This window comes from Epargyreus clarus, unplaced genomic scaffold (genome assembly GCF_041222505.1).
Source record: "Epargyreus clarus isolate Ecla_fem2 unplaced genomic scaffold, WU_Ecla_fem_2.2 ptg000005l, whole genome shotgun sequence".
In the NCBI taxonomy this organism is placed as follows: Eukaryota; Metazoa; Arthropoda; class Insecta; order Lepidoptera; family Hesperiidae; genus Epargyreus; species Epargyreus clarus.
The window spans coordinates 14722349-14741933 of record NW_027332213.1 but is presented as its reverse complement, the minus strand read 5'-3'; the positions used below and the strand labels follow the sequence as shown (position 1 = coordinate 14741933).

At 38.3% G+C, this 19585-nt stretch overlaps 2 protein-coding genes across 2 annotated transcripts in view; one reads left to right on the top strand and one right to left on the bottom strand.

Moving 5' to 3' along the window:
• The first annotated feature begins 231 nt into the window (after positions 1 to 231).
• Positions 232 to 15387, top strand: LOC140742391 (uncharacterized). The gene is made up of 10 exons (XM_073073322.1): positions 232 to 378; positions 1287 to 1445; positions 5472 to 5634; positions 11179 to 11300; positions 11739 to 11983; positions 12457 to 12605; positions 13180 to 13345; positions 13819 to 14102; positions 14402 to 14529; positions 15098 to 15387. The coding sequence occupies exons 1-10, from the start codon at positions 330 to 332 to the stop codon at positions 15157 to 15159; spliced, it is 1527 nt and encodes a 508-aa protein (XP_072929423.1). The 5' UTR covers positions 232 to 329; the 3' UTR covers positions 15160 to 15387.
• Positions 15388 to 18284: 2897 nt separating this feature from the next.
• Positions 18285 to 19585, bottom strand: part of LOC140742390 (synaptic vesicle glycoprotein 2B) — a 32345-nt gene continuing 31044 nt past the window's right edge. Inside the window, exon 11 of the mRNA XM_073073321.1 lies at positions 18285 to 19168. Within this exon, the coding sequence (XP_072929422.1) occupies positions 19047 to 19168 (122 nt within the window). The 3' untranslated portion in view covers positions 18285 to 19046. The remainder of the gene's footprint in view (positions 19169 to 19585) is intronic.

Here is a 19585-nt window from a genome sequence, read left to right as displayed (position 1 = left end):
TTGTATCTTGAGTGCTAATTTTACCGCAGGGATTATCCTATAACTTTGGATACGGGTTGGTGTCTACGATAACGTAGTGTTGTCAAGCTCAGGTATGTCTAATTTAGAAAACTGTATGAGTTACGGCCTGGGTTTAGTCTTTTAAAAACTTGAGTTTTATATCTCAAGTATACAAGACATTAATGCGGCGTTTTCCCGCTACGTTCGGTAGCGCTAGTGAGCGTCATCTTTACATTCGCTGGCAATGACTCTGAAATTGTTTCAGAACCTTTCATTAGATTCATTCATCCAGTGAGTGTTTGGTTTGGGTGCGGTGCGGTCGCGACACGATGACTACGAAACAACCGACTCCGTTCGAAGAAGCTTTGGACAAAACTGGTAATCTTTTATCACTTTTCAACCATTTATTCTTACACTTCCGTAAACTATTTTTAAAATACGTCACAGAGATATTGGCAAGCGTTCTATTTTCAATTTTCAACATTACAAAGCAATAACAAGTATTTTAACGTATCATAAGTGTTTATAAATAAAAACTATTCGTGCATGTTTATGATCTATGTTTTGTATTGAATGTTAAGTGCTTACGATATTGTAAGAACGGAGTAATTGAAGACTATATTGGGTTCTATTTACACATCATTGCTTTTATATACACAATTCTTTATTTGCTAGAATAAGGTACAAAAGTTCTTAAAATTATTTAATCTTCAAAAATTCTTACATTTTTTAATTTTAGTTCTTAAAATTATTTTATTTTTATTTATCTTACTCTACCGGTGTAGGCTTCTATTCTCCAGGTCTTTAAAATTTCTACATTTAAATACACAGTGAGAAGTTGCGTAGGATACTTTATTTAAGAAATGTCTTAATGTTCAACAGAGATAAAGCCCCGTGATAGACGGACAGACGAACAGAGAGGCAGGTAACGTAACATTTGGGTACCCTCCGAGTCGAGAGGTTCAAATTCGGCTTCTCAATCCAAGGGTGCGTTTCTTCGAAATCTCAGGCACGCACCTCTCATATTTGAGTTATTTGGATATTACAAATGAATGAATACTTGCTTTAATGGCGAAGGAAAAAATCGTTAGGAAAACTGCATACCTAAAAGATTTTTAGTAAAAGTACTCAAAGGTATGTGAAGTCTACCAATACGCACTTGGCCCACACGGTGGACTATGACCTAAACCGTACTCTGAGGAGACTTTTGTCTATCAATGGGACAGTAATGAGTTAACGACGGATTATGTAAATCCTAAAAAGTTCTTCCCTTTGTTCTTCCCAAGGTACCGGCACATACAACTACTTGCTGGTGCTCACGTGTGGGCTTGGGCTGCTGGGCATCGGCGTGGACCTCTTCGGCTTCACGCTGGTGGTCAACACAGCGTGTGACCTCCATCTGTCGGTCAGCCAGAAGGGTGTACTTACTTCTCTGCCATTTGTTGGTAAGATCATTTTTCCGTTATTATAAGTGCTTTTATTTTTTTATAACGTTAAAGTAACAAACTAGCATACCATCCATCTGATGGCAAATAAGGTGAAGGTGAAGATGGTAGAACCCCTTGTGGTTCGACTCCAGCAGCACCACCGCCACACCTATTTCTACCTAATGACAGCAGTGTTATGCGCTGCTGTGTTCCGTGTTGAAGGGCGTGGTAAGGGAGACATACTTTTCCGAGGCGTTCCAGCTTAGTCCTCAGGGATAGTGGCGCATCTGTGGCCGACCTCAGGTGGGAATATCTAATCCTATCTGGGGCATGGTCGTCTGCTACTCCTGTATTAAAAAAAAATAGCGACTGCCGGCCATTGACACCTGCAATCATCCCCAAATAAGATTTGTTTCTTACCTGAGGTCGGCCTCAAATGCACCGCCAGCCCTTAATTATATAAGCTGGAATACTTTGGTAAAGTATGTCTCTCTTAGCATACTCTTCATAACAGATCACAGCAGCACTTAACACCGCTGTTGTTAGGCAGAAATCGGTATGGCGGTGGTAACTACTTTATATTATTTAAACAAAAGCCACTGATAGCCTAGTGGTTAAGAAACCCGGCATGGTCTGGTTTGGAGTGGTCCGAGGTTCAAGTTCCAGGCACGCACCTCTGATTTTTCAAAGTTATGTGCGTATAAGAAATTAATTATCACTTGCTAAACGGTGAAGGAAAACATCGCGAGGAAACCTGCATACCTGTGAGATATATAAAATAAAATCTCAAAGGTGGCTTCTCAATCTACGTGAAGTCTACCAATACGCACTTGGCCAGCACGGTGGACTATGGCCCTATGGCCTAATCCTTCTCATTCTGAGAGGAGACCCGTGCCCAGCAGTGGGACAGTAATGGGTTGATGGTGGAAACAAAAGCCGCACTCTTCAAATCAGATTAGTCCTAGTATGACTAGAATAAAAACGTAAACTTTTACCAAATCCTCCGATTCAAATAATAGGAAAGCATCTCCAAAGATTATGAATTGTCAATGGGACCGTTGAAAATGATAACCAATAACAATAACAACACATACTTATTATTCGTACCTAATATTGTATAAATAATATAAATAAATAAAATAATAAAATAAAATAAAAGCCTTATATTTCTAGAAAAAAGATTAGTGATGTTTCCATGTATACATTGTTGCTAATTAAATAAACAGAGGACATAGAATAACTGTTTTACACATTTCCTTGTAAATTTAAATTGACATGCATTTATACTTGTTTTTATCACGCTTTTATTAGCTTGACCTGTATGTATGTATGTAACGGAATCTTTGAACTCGATTTTTACCCACTTTAAATAGTCCGATTAATTTAAAATTTTGAACAATTATCAAGAACCGATGACGATACACGATTTAATTTAATTTTCCTCATCAGGATCGTCAGGAATCAGGATTAACGATTTCCCTGTGCGATTTTAGCGTGATTTTTAGTTTTTAAACTATAATTTATTTATAAAATTATTTCTCTAGAACCCCTCCTCGGGTGAAGGCCTCCTCCAATCATTTCCAATGTTCCTTATTTTGTGCTTTACGTATCCAAGTGAGTCCAGCAATCTTTATTATCTCGTCTTGCCATCTCGTAAGCGGTCAACCTCTGTAGCGTTTGCCAGGAGGGCCGGACCAAGTTGTCACCACCCTTTTTGTCCATCTCCCATCCTGCAGTCGCGCTACGTGTCCGGCCCATTTCCATTTCAGTTAATAAAATAAAATTTAAGAGCGTGGTTTAAAACGTCAGTTGCTTTTGTTAGATGTCTAATTTTAGTGTGTCTTATTTTTTGTATCTTTCTTATGTTATGCGTACTGCGTTCCATGCCTCGTTGGCATGTAGATAATTTATTCTTTAGTTTTGTAGTATACTTCCATGTTTGGCAGGCATAAGTTAAACATGGTAAGATGCATGACGTCAATACTTTTGTTTTTATATTAACTGGCATGGTACTTTTAAATATCTCTTTCAGACCCCAGTATTTATTCCAAGCGAGTTGTACACGCCGTTCTACTTCTTGATTGTTTCTAATTCTGTCAACGCTAATATGTTTACCTAGGTAAGGTATACGTAGTATTCTGAATAGTCGAGTATTTTGTTATCCTCTTCTCTATGCTGTTTGTCATAAGCATCGTTTTGGATAAGTTCATCTCTAGGCCTTCTTGTTCACTGTGTACGTTTAGGGAGTTTAGCATGAGCTGGAGTTGGGTAGGAGATTCTGATAGTAACGCAATGTCGTCTGCAAAACGGAGATGGCTTAGGTATTTCCCGTCAATATATAAGCCACATTTTTCCCAATCCAGTTTTCTTATTACCGAATATAAGAAACACTTAATATAACATAAAAGACGTAAGTGGCTACTGCCGCCCATGGACATCAGTAATCAACGCCAGATAAGATTGGATTCTTTTTTGTTTTTATAATATAGGAGTAGCATACGAGCATGCAGTCCACCTGATGGTAAGTGGCTACTGCCGTCCATGAACATCTGTAATCAACCCCAGATACGATTTTTTTTCTTCTCGAGGGGGAAACCTTCAAAAGGTACCCGACGACGTGGGAGCGACGCCGGGTTATGTGGGATTTTTACCGCATTAAAACCCCCCCGGTGGCCGTCCTCAACGCTTGTTGGAGAACTCCGGGATCTCCAACGGAATACAACCGGAGCCCTCCAAGCGCGATGCCCAACGGGCTCTTCCCTGGGGGAGCAGTTTTCGCTCCTCCCACACCATCTAGTGTTTACGACGGTATGCGACCACACATACCGCCGTCCTTCCCGGGATCGCTTGCTGGACGGTTCGAGCTCCCACTCTTGCCGTCCGCAACCCCGGAAGCCCCCTTTTAGTCGCCTCTTACGACAGACAGGGGATACCGTAGCCCTATCCCGGAACTACAGGGACACCGCGCCAGTGGGCGCTATCGACGCCTACGGCGTCTCCTTCTCCGCGCGGGATCGGCGCGCTCCCTGGCCCGTTCGGCGTCCTCTTTAGCGAGCATAACGCGGTCGCAAAACGCAACCACGCTATCCCACGCTTCGCCAGAACGGACCATCGCCGCAACAACATTCTCCGGAGAGAGGTCCGGCCCTATGTGCTGCACCAGGATCTGCCGCTCGGGTTGCCACGCTGGGCACTCCTCGAGCGTGTTCTGCGCAGAATCCTGGGCATGTCCACAATGGTGGCACCGCGCTGAGGCCTCCCTGCCTATCCTGTGCAGGTACTCACCGAAGCAGCCATGATCGGTGAGCACCTGTGTCAGTCGGTAAGTGACGCGTTTCTTCCTCTTTAGCCAGGCTCGGAAGTTGGGCAGGATCGCACTGACCACGCGTTGGCGTGCGCCCCGTGGCTCCTGGAGCCTATCACGCTAGCGTCTTAGGGCGCGCCAGCTGGCTCGCGTCCGGAGCACTTCGACCGTCTCATCGCTAGGAGGGTGGGCACTCTGGCGGAGACCGCGGATCTTAAAAAAGATCTCTGCGGTCATATCCGCCAGTCCAGAGAATATTCCTATCTGTTGTCGGCCACAGATCAGCCGCTTCCCCTGAGAACTAAGCTGGAACGCCTCGGAAAAGTCTGTCTTCCTTACCACACCCTTCAAACTGGAACATAGTTAGCTTAACACTGCTGTGTTCCGGTTTATTAGGTAGAAATAGGTGTGGCGGTGGAGTCGAATCACAAAGGCTTCTACCACCTTCAAAGATTCCTATCTGAGGTCAGCCAAAGATGCGCTACCCCTGAGGACTATGCTGGAAAACTGCGGAAAAGGAATCCCTTACCGCACCTTTCAAATCATAACACAAGAGCGCTTAAGATTGCTGTTCATCATCATCATCATCATCAACAACCCATTACTGTCCCACTGCTGGGCACGGGTCTCCTCTCATAATGAGAAGGATTAGTCCACCGCGCTGGCCAAGTGCCTAATAACATTGCTGTTATTAGGTAGAAATGTGTGATCCTTCTTGAGATAACCATATTATTCCACAGGTATTCTCTTCGTGTCCTATTTATGGGGGTACATCTCGGACACCAGGGGGCGCCGCTTCAGCCTGATGGTGTCCCTGCTGGTCGCCTTCGTGCTGTCCTGCCTCGCCAGCCTCTCCCCCAACGGCATCTTCCTTGGGGTCATCAAGTTCGTGTCTGTTTGTTTGTGAGTATGATTTTTATGTTTTTTTATAGGAGTAGCAGACGAGCATGCGGTCTACCTGAAGGTAAGTGGTTACTGCCGCCCATGGACATCTGTAATCCACCCCAGACAGGATAAGATAGACCTGAGGTCGGCCACAGATCGCTACTCCTGAAGACTAATGTGGAACGCCTCGGAAAAGTATGTCTCCCTTACCACACCCTTCAAACCAGAACACAGCAGCGTTTAACGCTGCTGTTATGAGGCAGAAATAGGTGTGGCGGTGGTGCCGCTGTAGTCGAACCACAAAGGGTTCTACCACCTTCCATGTATTTCCTGTTTTATGTGTACTAATTTATTTCCTGTTGTAATTTTTATACAGGTTATTTCTAATTCTCAGTAATATGATAGAAGTAACCGTAGCTTATGACGTCATCTTGTCTACGCGAAAAAAGTGTCGATTCAAAAAAAATATTAATATGGAAATACAATAATGTCATAGCAACAACTTAATAGTAATTGTTACTTATTACCAATTGGTGCTAGGTGATTGACAAATTTCCAGTCTGTGTGTTCTGAAAGCCGTCAATTAATTGTGTCATTTGTGTCAGAGTGATGCGGGGTGAAACACCGTGTTTGTATGAAAGTCTTGTCAATTACGTTTACAAGTTTACAAGAATAGTTCTATATCAACGCCTGTTATTAATAATCAATCCATCTAAGTTTTAACTATCAGAGATCGAATTTTGACAAAGTCCATATTTACTACCAAAAATTCCTTTGATATGCAAAACAATGGTCATATTAATTATTTATTAATAAAGTGTATTAAACAATGTTTTTCGTCATATTGGTATTTATTTTAATACTAGCTTTTACTCGCGGCTTCACTCGCAGCCAGAAGTTATTTCCCCTCGGGAACGGTCCTTTTTTCGGACCCTATGTCCGTTTTTGAACCCCTGAAAACGTGTGTACCTGAAAACCCCTGAAATCGGTTATGTAGTTAAAGTGTGAAATTGTAATAAACAAACAAACTCACATTCCCATTATAATATTAGTTAGGGTAACTTTTAATTATATGATTATTTTTTCTAAAAGATATGTAATGTGGATGACGTAATCTCATATTTTATTGTAATAGAGAATAGTCTATGAAATATTTGGCTCCCTGACACAATCTATATTTAGATACCGCCGTTATATTTTAAGATCTACTTCCATTAAAATTATGTTTATTCCAAATTTGATAAATATAATATTTTCATATACCTATATTTTGTCCCTATCTTCTTGTGGTCCCTATATCCCTACGTTTAGGCAAAGCACAGTCGCTCCCGACCAGGTGGTCCAACGACCTGAAGAAGAAAGCGGGAAACTGCTGGATTCAATGCTGGATTCACCTTAAAAGGCGGATGGATGGGATGTTGATTATAAGGGACTCTCTACATTATAGACTAGAGGTCGGCTTATATTTCGAATATGGTTCTGGTGGCTAAAATATTTTAAGGAGGTCCAGTAAAAATAACGTAATTTGGTTCTTTCGCAGTAGAAATGATTTCCGTATTTATTTGGTATAGAAATAGGAGGGTAATTATTGATTTGAAGATGTAACATCATGAACCTGCATAGCATAATAAAAATAAGATAATTGTATATTTAAAAAAAAACCGACTATTCAACTGTAAATTTACATTATGACCGTATATTTCACGCTACTATGTCTAATTAATTTACATTGTGTATGTTTCACGCAGGAAAAATGAAAATTACAGACGCTGTTTAAATTTTTTGTCAAGTGTTCAGTGTTAATTGTCCTATTAAGGATCGATCAAACCTAACGATTTTTCCTATGTTAAAATCCCTCAAGCCTTTGGGCGGTAGTGTGCTAAGGAATTGTAAAATTCGACATCGAAACATACACTCGAATAACTCTTCCTGGCACAGTCTGGTAATAAATAGATACTCGAACATTACGGAACAGTTCAGGTTTATATTCGCGGACCTAATTTACACACCGGCTTATTGACTACAGAGTATCATAGATAATTTTGTTTTTTTTTACTACGACGGGAATTTTTCGAGTGTATGTATGTCTTATTCTATGATATGCCCAATCATATAATATATATCGAGCCCAAACGGCTTGACATAACATGTGAGGTGTCGTTCGTCTTAATTGTGGGAGTTAGCAGTTGAGTTTTTGTCTTACAATACTGACTTCATTGAGAACATTCAGTCAATATAAGTCACTACAGTCCTACAGGAAAATACCATCACATTAAGCCGTGAAAGGTAAAGTCGTGATGCTTAAATATCCTTAAATATGCAAATGTAATAGCAATATTATGGTCCTAAGAAATAAGCACATAAACCCGTATTCAAACCATAGACAGAGAAGAGACAATTTAAGTAATTTGTCGTTGAATTACTCTTACCAACCACAAAGTAATACGTGAAGTAGTTACTCTGTGCGATCTTCATGTGGTCATAAATCTTGTGTTATCTTGAATGGTGGTGATTTATCTATCCTATGACATTTTCTAAGCAATTATGGCACTTTAATGTTGTATGTAGTTAGTATTATACCCTCCACCTGAAGTTAAGTGGCTTCTCTTTCTTCCTATTTAACTAAAGAGTTCCATATTTACATAAGTTAATAAATAGCTTAACCTTTATTTAGTTTTCCCTTTACGTATTTAAGTTATTAACTTTTTCCGGACAAAGAAAAATGTACCCTTTCTAAGAGACCTACATTAATTTTTGTCAATATAAAACAAATTCTTTAAATAATAAACTGGGGTTAGCGGAGTGGCCCGAACTGTAGGTTGTCAACTCATAAATGTCCCACTGCTGGGCACAGGTTTCCTCTCATAATGAGAAGGATTAGGCCATAGTCCACCGCGCTGGCCAAGTGCGTATTGGTAGACTCCTTACTCACATACCTTGGAGATTTTTTTAATGATCTCTAGTACACACATAAATTTAAAAACACTAAGGTTTGGGAATTCAACCTCGGACCTCTCGATCTAGAGACTGATTTTCAACCACTACACTATCACTGCTGTTTACGTGACTGTACCCTACAATTTAAATAATAACCAAGTAGGGCAGTAACCCATTGTGAAGAAAAATAAACCAATTAAACTTTAACATACTAATCCTGGTAACACGAGCCAAAGTATATGTTTACCCAGGAAGCTGAAGAAGTTATTGATATGACCTACAATGAGTAATGAATTGAACGACGTTCCATACTCTGATTAAATTGTTTTTACGTGGTCTGAAGAATAACAATCTCATCATATAAGGAATATTAAAAGAAGAAATGTTTGATTGAACTTTAATTTTTAATGTTAAAAAGTTTATAATGGTTAGATTATTAAATACAATAACAATTACAAATTATAACTATAGCGATTAGACAAAGACAGGCAGTGATAGCCTAGTGGTTAAGAAACTCGGCCTCTCGATCGAGGGGTCCGAGGTTCAAATCCCAGGCACCTCTGATTTTTCAAAGTTATGTGTGTATTAGAAATTAATTATCACTTGCTAAACGGTGAAGGAAAACATCGTGAGGAAACCTGCATACCTGAGATATTTATAAAAAAACTCTCAAAGGTATGTGAAGTCTACCAATACGTACTTGGCCAGCGCGGTGGACTATAGCCTAATCCTTCTCATTATGAGAGGAGACCCGTGCCTAGCAGTGGGACAGTAATGGGTTGTTGATGATAATGATGAGAGGAGACCCGTGCCCAGCAGTGGGACAGTAATGGGTTGCTGATAATGATAATGATGATGATGATGATTAGACAATAATTAATTTACTTTAATTCGGAATACATCGTATGGTGTCGTAAGTGGCGCAATAAGTCAAAACGTATGAATGTGCGTTAGATTTTTTTTTTGTTGTAAATGTAAATGCGAAAGTTTGATAGTAATGAAAAGTAATAATTTCAAATTTTTCCTTTTTAATTTAAACCCATCCTACGGTTTAATTTCAAACCTATCATTTTAGTAGTGTTTTTTTTTAAATTAATTGGGTTATTTTTTTATAAAAAAAAAGAAAACGAGTACTCGGTGCACCAGATGGTTAGGTTAGTATGTCTCCCTTAACATACCAACTTACAATATTAAGTTTTTGTGTTTTTTTACTATGTATTTGAAAGAAAACGGCTTCACTTATATCAGAATTTACAGGAATAGTGGTGTTTATGTCTATGATATTATGTTTTATTACTGATCATATTTAATTTAATGAGCAGATTTAATATAATACTTTGTTTGCCTAAACTAAGAATCTTACCGCTCTTTAATAAATTAACCGATAAGTTTTAATAACAGACCCGTGTACTAATAAGTCCAAAAGTCCACTCTATAGATGATTTAATGATGATTTATGAGTTGATGAGTTAATGTTTGTATAATTAGAAGTAGAAACGAGCATGCTTGCCTGATGGTAAGTTATTGCCATCTATGGACACCTGATACTAAGTAACTTAAGTTCCTCGCTACCCTTCTAAATAAATGACTGAAATGACATTTTACATATCCTGAATTCTCATTCAGAATACAGCATCACTTAATACTGCTCTTAGAGGCTGATATACCCTTTTTTTGTTTACGTCCTAAACGCTTGTTGGAGAACTCCGGGATCTCCGATGGAATGCAACCGGAGTCTTCCAAGTCCATCGGGGGTCTTCCCTAATGGGCTCTACCCTGGGGGAGCACTTTACGCTCCTCCCGCACACTTGTGTTAACGACGGTATGCGGCCACACACACCGCCGTCCTTCCTGGGGTTGCTTGCTGGACGGTTCGAGCTCCCACTCTTGCCGCCCGCAACCCCGGAAGCCCCCTTTTAGTCGCCTCTTACGACAGGCAGCGGATAGCATAGCCCTATTCTACTCTCGGAACTACAGGTACAAGATGCTGTTATACCTAGAGGTGGCAGTTGTTCGAACCACGAAGGGATCTTACCATTCTTTTAAACGATGATGAGTTCCTTTCATTAAGACACATTAAAAATCAACACACCACATTTTATAGGACATGATTGCGCCACATCGCATAGTTTATTAGCGGGATGGTAATGGTGATTGAAGATAATTATTAAATGTAATAGGAGCACTATAATTTGTGTAATTGATGGCGCAAACAAGTATATTTACTTCACTGTATGGAAGGAGTCTTATCCAGCTGATCAGAGATGTTTGCAAGCTTTGAATACATTGGGAATTTTCCTAAGCACACCATCATAAATACCATAACAGTGCTATACAGCTACTTGGATAGGAAGTTTTAAAATACGGTGCCGCTAATACTTATTAAGTACGCTCTATCACTTTTGTAAATAATATGAAGTGAAATGTAAAGGTATTCATTTTGTATAGGCCAAAAAGAGTTCACTTACAACCTTTATTCTATTTTATGTATTGTAGGTACCGGATCTCAATCTAAACTAAGAAGATCCGGTAAGAAACTCAATGGATTTTTTTGACAAGCAAATTACATGTTGAAGAGGCTTGGTATAAAATTTTGGATGTTCAGAAACATAACTTATCTTTCAGTTCGTGTGCAACAAATTCTGTGACGTACACCATAGTGGGGGAGTCGTGTAGCCAACGCGTTAGGAAAAAATGCATGGTGCTGATGACCTGCTTGCTGCTGCTGTCTCCTGGAATAGCTTCAGGTAAATGTTGACAAAAGTCCTTTACTTATTCACTCTTATCCTATTCTGTTATCCTGCTCGATTACTTTTGTTAATCTTACTTGCCCTAACTTTAATAAAAAAGTACGCTTTTATATTTAAAGACCCACACTTTGATTTCTGGTGACGTGGGTAACATAGATGCACATAAACACGAGAAAGCAGTTGTCTTCTACCAGAAATCGAACCCGAAGACCTTTGCGTTATGCGTGACAATATTTCAAATCTCTAATCAATCTCCAAAACGGGAATTAATTTCGATTTTCGACTAAGCTTTAGAACCTCAAACTTTGACTTATAACACGCGTTACATTGCCAATTTATATAAATTCAATTCCCATAACATTTAAAATTAGATATTTTACGACATCTAGGATGATCTGAAAACCATTTGCAACCAATTACATCAATCTCTTCCAGTTATCAGCTACCCAGTCCTGCATTCAGGCTTCGCGTCAGAGATACCTCTTCTGGGCATAACGTTCAAACCGTGGAGGTTGTTAAACATAGTGCTAGCGCTGCCGATGGGCATAGCTGGTGTTGCCATGCTCTTCTTCTACGAGTCCCCGAAGTTCCTCGCGAATAAGGGACAAAATGAAGACGCATTGGAGATCATGAAGTCGATTTACGCTGTCAACCATAAGCGGGCTAAGGAGGACTTTGGTGTAAGTTGTAACCTACATACCTTTGTCATTTTGGTCTAGAAAATTATGTGATGCAGTTGATTATAATTTGTTATTGACGTCTATGGTAACTTTTAGATATAACCCTGTGGATTAGACTGCGGTGCCCCTCAGATGCGTTGGTGCACTTGAGAATAAGTTGGTTCGTCTTGTATCACTGTATTTGCCTTATCTTCAAATTGCAGTAGCGCTTAATACTGCAATTGTCAGACAAAAATATGTGTGGCTGTGGTACCTCCGCAGTCAAACTACGTAGCATTGTATCACCTTCAGGTTTTTCAATATCGAATATAAAACAGAAGTAGTAAGAAGTCCCGGCTTCAAATTTCAGGCATACAGGCAGGCTCAAGCGAGCAAGTGTTGAAAAACTGTTAGTTTTTCAGAATTTTCTGAATCTCGTGTGGGGCTAAGTTTAAGAAATGCACTTATTTTATTTATTTTTCATATGTTTCCAGATCGATGTCATAGTGTTCAACGAGGCTACCTCAAGGAAGGATATGCCGCTACTCCGCGCCATGTACGAGCAGAGCGCACCGCTCTTCCGACCGCCATTATTGTGGCGGACCCTTCAGTTGTTCTACATCGTCTCCATCGTTTATTTGATGTGAGTATCTAATATTTGCTGAAAATTAGAGTAATTAGAGACTGATGTAATTATTTACAAGTATGTTAGTGTATTTTTTGTAGCACTAAGTAGTAATGTTTGTTTGCCATGCCTTAACCATGAACCAAAATGTAGTTTAGAACACTGTAGTAATAGTATCAGTAGATAGCGCGATTTTATCTATGCCTAATTTACATGGATGGAATTGTTTCGAATGTGACAATTTTTTGGTGGATGCCAGCTTTGAGCTGACTTACTCCTTATGCGGCGACCATCTTACTACTCAGGATTGCCAATCCATCTGTTATCGGCTTCTGATAGAACCTGTGTTATATATGGAGTTAGATGAGGTGTTGATGAGCGACAGTGAGCACTTATTATTAGGTAGACTATGTGCTCGTTGGCTACTTTAATCACATAAAAAATGTACATAACAATAGTCAGCATTTAACATTAGTCAATTGCATGCCAGTTTGAGTGGCATGTCAATTTGTATGGTATACCTATATTGACCAAGTCGCCAGCATTACTAAACCTAATTCCGTCTAAAAAGAGCCTGTCTGCTGTTTTCCAGTAACAACACCCTCCTGGTCTGGTTGCCACACATCATGAACTTAATCAAGGCCACAATGGACGTCCACGCAGATCACGCCGGTAGCATCTGCTCCCTGATATCCGCGGAGGAACTCGCCAATCTAAACAAACTAGCAACGGCTAATTCAACTGAAGATATTATTATTGTAAGTGAATATACATTATTATCCTTTTTTGATTCGTTGGTTGTCGTTAATCCATTCTTGTTCCATTTCTGGGCAGAGCTTTCTGAGAATTCTCTGAAGGGTGAGACAGGTTTATAGTTTAGCGTGCATAGTCTACTGTGCTGACCTAGTGTGGATTGCTAGACTTCACACACATTTGAGAATTTGTTTTCGAAGAACTTTCAGGCGTATAAGCCTCCTCACTATGCTTTCACCGCTTGATTACTTTCGAATACTTTGAAAATCAGAGAATCCATTAGATTTTAAATCAATTAAACCTTCGACTTACTTTGATGTGCTAACGGTAAACCATTTAAACCTTTGACGTAAGTTGATACCTTAACAATTGAGAACATTTTATAAATAGTAAAGCTCCTAAAAACTCTTTGGTCATCAGATCGTCAATTTAAAACATAATCATATACAAAAGCTTAGTAACTCATTTTTTCTTCCAGTCTCCAGAAATCTGCCTAGGGACGATAGACACGAACACCATCATCACGATGATGGTGGCGCAGACGATATTCGCGGTCCTGAACCTCATCATCTCCTACCTGCCTTGCCAACGGCGTCCCATCGTGCTGTGGATCCTGGGCCTGTCTGCGCTGAGCGGCGCGCTGCTCAACCTGCTGCCGGACCCCATCGCCAGCTTGTTCTTCTTCATGACCTTCACGTGCACCAACCTCGCGATGGGGATCCTCGCCTCGTACTTTGTTGATTTGTATCCGACATCTTGCAGGTGAGGGGTAATTTGGAGCTTCGGAATGGGCTTTTTCTAAGATAAATCGATACAGTCATTGATGATGTCTAGTTACTGCAGTTCAACTATGTAGCTTTAACTAATTTGTAAACATCAGCAAGCTGTCAGAAAATGGCACGTTTGCTTCGTTTAACTTGAAGAAGAGTTATGCTGCAGCTATGCACAAGCCAAGTCAACTGCTCTATCTACACGTTAGGATTTGTGTCGGTTTGGTAAGCATGAGGACGTGACATTTCATTTGTTCGTTTCCCTAAAATAAAATTGTCATTACTTTTCAGGGGTATGGTGGCGTGCCTGAGCATCATGGTGGGGCGGACGTCCACGTTCGCCGGCATCAACATCGTGGGCAACATCATCTTCACACACTGCAACCTCACATTCTACTTCGGTGCATTCCTTGTTTTAAGTAAGTTTACCAAAACATTCACTATAAGACCCATGAGTTCGAAGGGAATAGACACCTAATGCAAAATGTGTATTATTTGTAAAGGTATAATGATCGTTACCAAATGTCGTTCGTGTGACGATTTTTGGATTAATATTTCACTCGCATTTGTAACAGCCTCTAAGAACACTTTTGCACTTTATTTTAATACACTTAAGAAGCCAAAAAACAGCAGTTTTAACTATACATAACTAGAAATAGTTTGCCATCTTGAGGCATCCGCCATATTGGATTAAGAATGACGTCACTAAGCTAATCATGCACTGTCACACAAACCAACCGTGTGAGCAAAATTTCCGTTTAATTATTTGGATTTTACTGGTTTGGAATTTAATTATAAGGTCGTCCCCTCAAATACATACGAACTAACAAAGTACCTATTTTGTACAGTCTTCCTGATGGTAAGTGGGTACTGTCGTCCATGGACATCTGTAATCAACCCCAGATAGTATTAGATATTCCTACCGGAGATCGGCCACAGAAGTTATATATAAAAGCTTGTAATAATAATGATATTTGTTTTTTCCAGCCAGTGCAATCGCTGCGTGGTTTCTACCGCCGGACAAGCTAATACAAAGCACAACTCCTTAAATAAATCTATAGTTATAGTTAATAACAGAATAAACTAATTATGTACGCTTAACATATAGATATAAAAGAATATAAGTGTCATTGTCATGTATGTCATTGCGTATCCAGAGTTATAAGTTCCGTTACAGATGAATATAAAGTTAATTGCAATGTTTAACGATGAGAGAATCGAGGGTTACATAGTAGGTTCCTTACATTTCAAAAGTGCGTGAAGATAACTTGCTTGGCGGAGCAGTCACCATGCTGATCTGACGCGCAAAGGGTTCGGATTCGATCCCTGGTCAGACAAATATCTAAAATCTAAATGATGAATTAGGATATCTGTTCTGGGTGTTTATATATTCGTCATTATGTCTGTCTATGGTGCTCAAGAAAAAAGAAATCCTAGTGTGGTGCTTTCCGTGTAAAAAGCGTCATGGCCTTATTCTGAGAATTATATAAAATCCATGCCCAGTAACGGGACTGAAATTTTGACATGAATGCCAGGCAGGAGTATTATAAATTCTTCATAGCAAGTTTTATGTATAAAAAAACATCTCATCCAGGAGTCTATATTGTTACTCGTCAATGTACAAACCAGATAACATCTGGCCTTATATCTGTGATCTTAGAATAGATAAGTGACTAAACTAATTAGTTATAAGAAACAATTGTATGTCTATAAAATATTTTATTAAAATTTATTATTATTTTAACAATTTTATTTTTTATTTATTTCATAAATAAAAATATCTTATTCTATGATAATTTCATATTAGTTTTATTCACATTACCTACAGATATGTTATCATTTAGGAGATCGCATACAATATACGCAATACACATACTTTTGATTTTACGAATTTTAAGGCTTAGTGGGAATGCTAAAATATTAAAAGCTAAAGGCCTCAATATATTTTAAATAATACAATATAAATTTTATAATAACAGGGAATTTAAAAAATTGAAAATGCATTTTTGTATTAAATTATAAAATTTTTAATTCAAATATTTTATAAATATTTTTTACATGTAATTAGTTATAACGTAAATTCTTTATCACAACAATTGAACTCTGACCGAAACGTCTTTTTGATTGAAACTTAACAATATTGTTTCAAACTGAAACTATTAACCCGAACAGTCAAACATTTGTATTCATACATGTTTGTTCCCACTACACCTTCGTCGAAATGGATTGAATAGAACTTAAAAATCTTAAACGTCATACCGCGTCCGCACGCTTGCCGAACCGTCACAAATTGAGATGCGTGGATAGAACGTTTGACTTGATTTGTGTAGGTTTGCAAGCGCTTTAGGCATAGCTTATGATCAAACGTTACTATGGAATTTGCGGCAAACGCCAAGCGTACGGACGCGACATAAGGGCTTTTGCAAACTGCAGACTTTTTATTGAGCGATAGGTTGACTGGGCCTTTAATAATTATGAGAAAATATGTAATTGTACACATTGCAACAATTCGGTATAGGTCCATTTTTCTGTAAAAGGCTCAACCAGACTATCGTCCACTAAAAAGTCTATATTTTGCGAGGGACCCTAATGTTTGTAAAAAGGTATGCTTGGTATAAACCTAACTATATCTCCACAGTATTTTTAGCTATAGAATAAGTACTTAAAACAACAAATATTTCAGAAGCTAACGCACATCTACTTTTCTTCATGCCTTCATAGCGTGATGCCTTCTAAAATATTTCTATAGGAACCAATTTGAAATAAATGCTTTTTGATTTTGGTTTTCATTATTCAAAATTTGCCTTTATACCTGCGCCTAGATCAAGTGACTGAACGCTTATTGGCTGAAACAAGTGCTTTACATAAACAGACCAATAATATTTGAAGTCGTGGCTTCACATAAGATCTATTGTACAGATCTGATACCAGAAAATATATAACTAATATAATTAATATTAATTACTTACATCTAATATTAATTAAAATTATATTATTTTACATTCGATACTACAAAACAGAGTAAATAGAATAATCTATAAATAAAAATAAAATTTAATCTTAATATATCATTAGCCGGATGGCACAACAATTTCTTACATTTACCTAAACTTACTTTTGTAATTGTTTCTATAAATATGTATTTCATTACCCCTTGAATTAGCAACTTACATATATGTTCAAATAAAAAGTGCGACAAAACCACAAAGTGCTACAATAATGCTTCAGTTGTCATTAGGCCGATCATCAGATCAGACGTATACAACGTCGTTTTGTGTGACAGACATGTAAAAAGTTTAAAAAACACTGCAAAAGCGATAAAAAATATTAAAGATTTTTTTTGCAGTCGAAATTATTATATTTTTATTAATTGTTATAAATTTAATCGACATGAATACATAATATATTGGTCTAAAATTAGATTTAGGGCCAGCACGTATTTTATATCAGATTTAGTATGTAAAAAATATCCCTAGTGTGTTGACACCAAAGATCAAAATCTGAAAATATCATGATGAAACTGTCAAATGTTGATCCTGGGTAGGCAAAACAATAGATAGATTCATTATTAATAACGAGCGTAATCCTGGCCAAACTATAATTAAATATATTAAATATTTCTAATACAAAAGTACAAGTCAAAGACTTATCATCAAATTCCATCATAAAAATATATCCGAAAATACTTTATCTAAAATGATTTATTAATATTACTTTTATTTGATTTGGATGTAGCTTGTTATTATTATATATCTTAATCTTCACATAATTATATTATGTGAGGACGGAATTAACATTCAAATGAAATTTGATTTAAATTTTACTTAAAAACCGAATATAAAAATACATAATAAATAATTTTATCAAAAGTTTAAATAATATTCATAACCTATTTCCGTAAAAGCTTATTAAAACATTATATTATAATATATTCGTAATATATTTCGTTATATTCTACAAGCATTATTATTAATTATTTATTATCTACACAAAATATTTTCAATTCCAATTTTGTGAGTAATTATATATTTGAAATATAACAGCCGTATGTAAATCCAAATAATATTTGATATGGTACAAATGCATAATAAAACCTTACCTTTTCCTATGCAATATATTTAATTAAGTAGTAACACTTATGTACTACGTATGTAACATGTAACATGTAACTACTGTTTAGACATCTGTAAATAAATAAATGGTCCAGCTTATCTGATGCCTTACATTTTTCAGTAGGCATCCTATAAACAGCTATTCGTCTGCTCGGCAAGTATCTAAATCTTCCACTAAATCTTAGAACTCTAGACTATTTAATTCAAGCAACTCAATTCTATCAACTACCCATCTTCTCATTTAGAAGGCTTTTGGATACCACTATCCTCTTCCAACAAAACAATTTTATGAATTATAGTCCGCGCCAAACTTCAAGTCCGCTCTGAAGTTAGCGCGCAGGTGTCAGTCCCAGAGCCAATGCGGTCGAATACAACTACAAGCATACACTCCGTAGCAACGTTAGGGCACACTAACGCAACTATGTGCCCGCGGGCGAGAGCGGACAGCGGGGGGTGCCGGGGGGTCCCGCGCTGTCTTCATCCCGCTTATATCTACAATTTGTTGCTGCGACGCGAATCGTTTCTATTGTAGCGACTTCCCGCTACGACAAGAGATGGCGCCACGAGTATTCTGAATCACGCTATCGAAAGTTTCTAAACATCTAGCATATATATAAGCTCTGAACTGAGAATGTTGTAGCGCGGCCGCTCCCCGGGCATGATCACCTAGCCCGGCGGGAGATCTCCCTTTTCCAAATTATATTCAGAGCAGACTAGAAGTTTGGCGCCGTATCCACTTTTCTAAAACCATCGAAAAATATTTTCCAACTAGAATCAAGGCACCCTGACACAATTTCTATTTATCTACAATGATCTCACTTGTGCTACATATGCGTAGTGATGTATCTATCTAGGCCCGTGTTCTTCTCTACGCTATCGTCTGTCTTCGCTTCTTCTTCTGGCTTGTTCTCTTCTAGCTTTATCATCATGATACCTCCGATGGAAACTGGAATAATTGAAAATACTTTAGAAACTGAGTTTTATAGTTAGGCTGCATTTTTTGTATGTTTCAAGCAAGAGTTCTATTAGAAAAAAAAACTTATTATTTTTATATTAAGTATGTGTATTAAAGTATTTATATCTTCTGTAACATGTCTTACGGGCCTTTCAACATTTATTTTTATGATTAACACGTTCACTGCGGTTCACCCACAATCGGCCCGACGCGGTGCCAAACCAATATGCGCACAGGAAAAATAGGTCTTTCTCGCTAGTGCGAAACCTGTTTCTTGGGTATTTTTACGGCAGGCCTTTTTCGACCTCCGCCGCATAGAACGTAAAAAAAGTTATCTCAGTGCGGGGGCAGGCCTGTTTTGGTGGATGACCGCTCGCGACCTGTTGCCGCACTGTGCAGATGCGTACG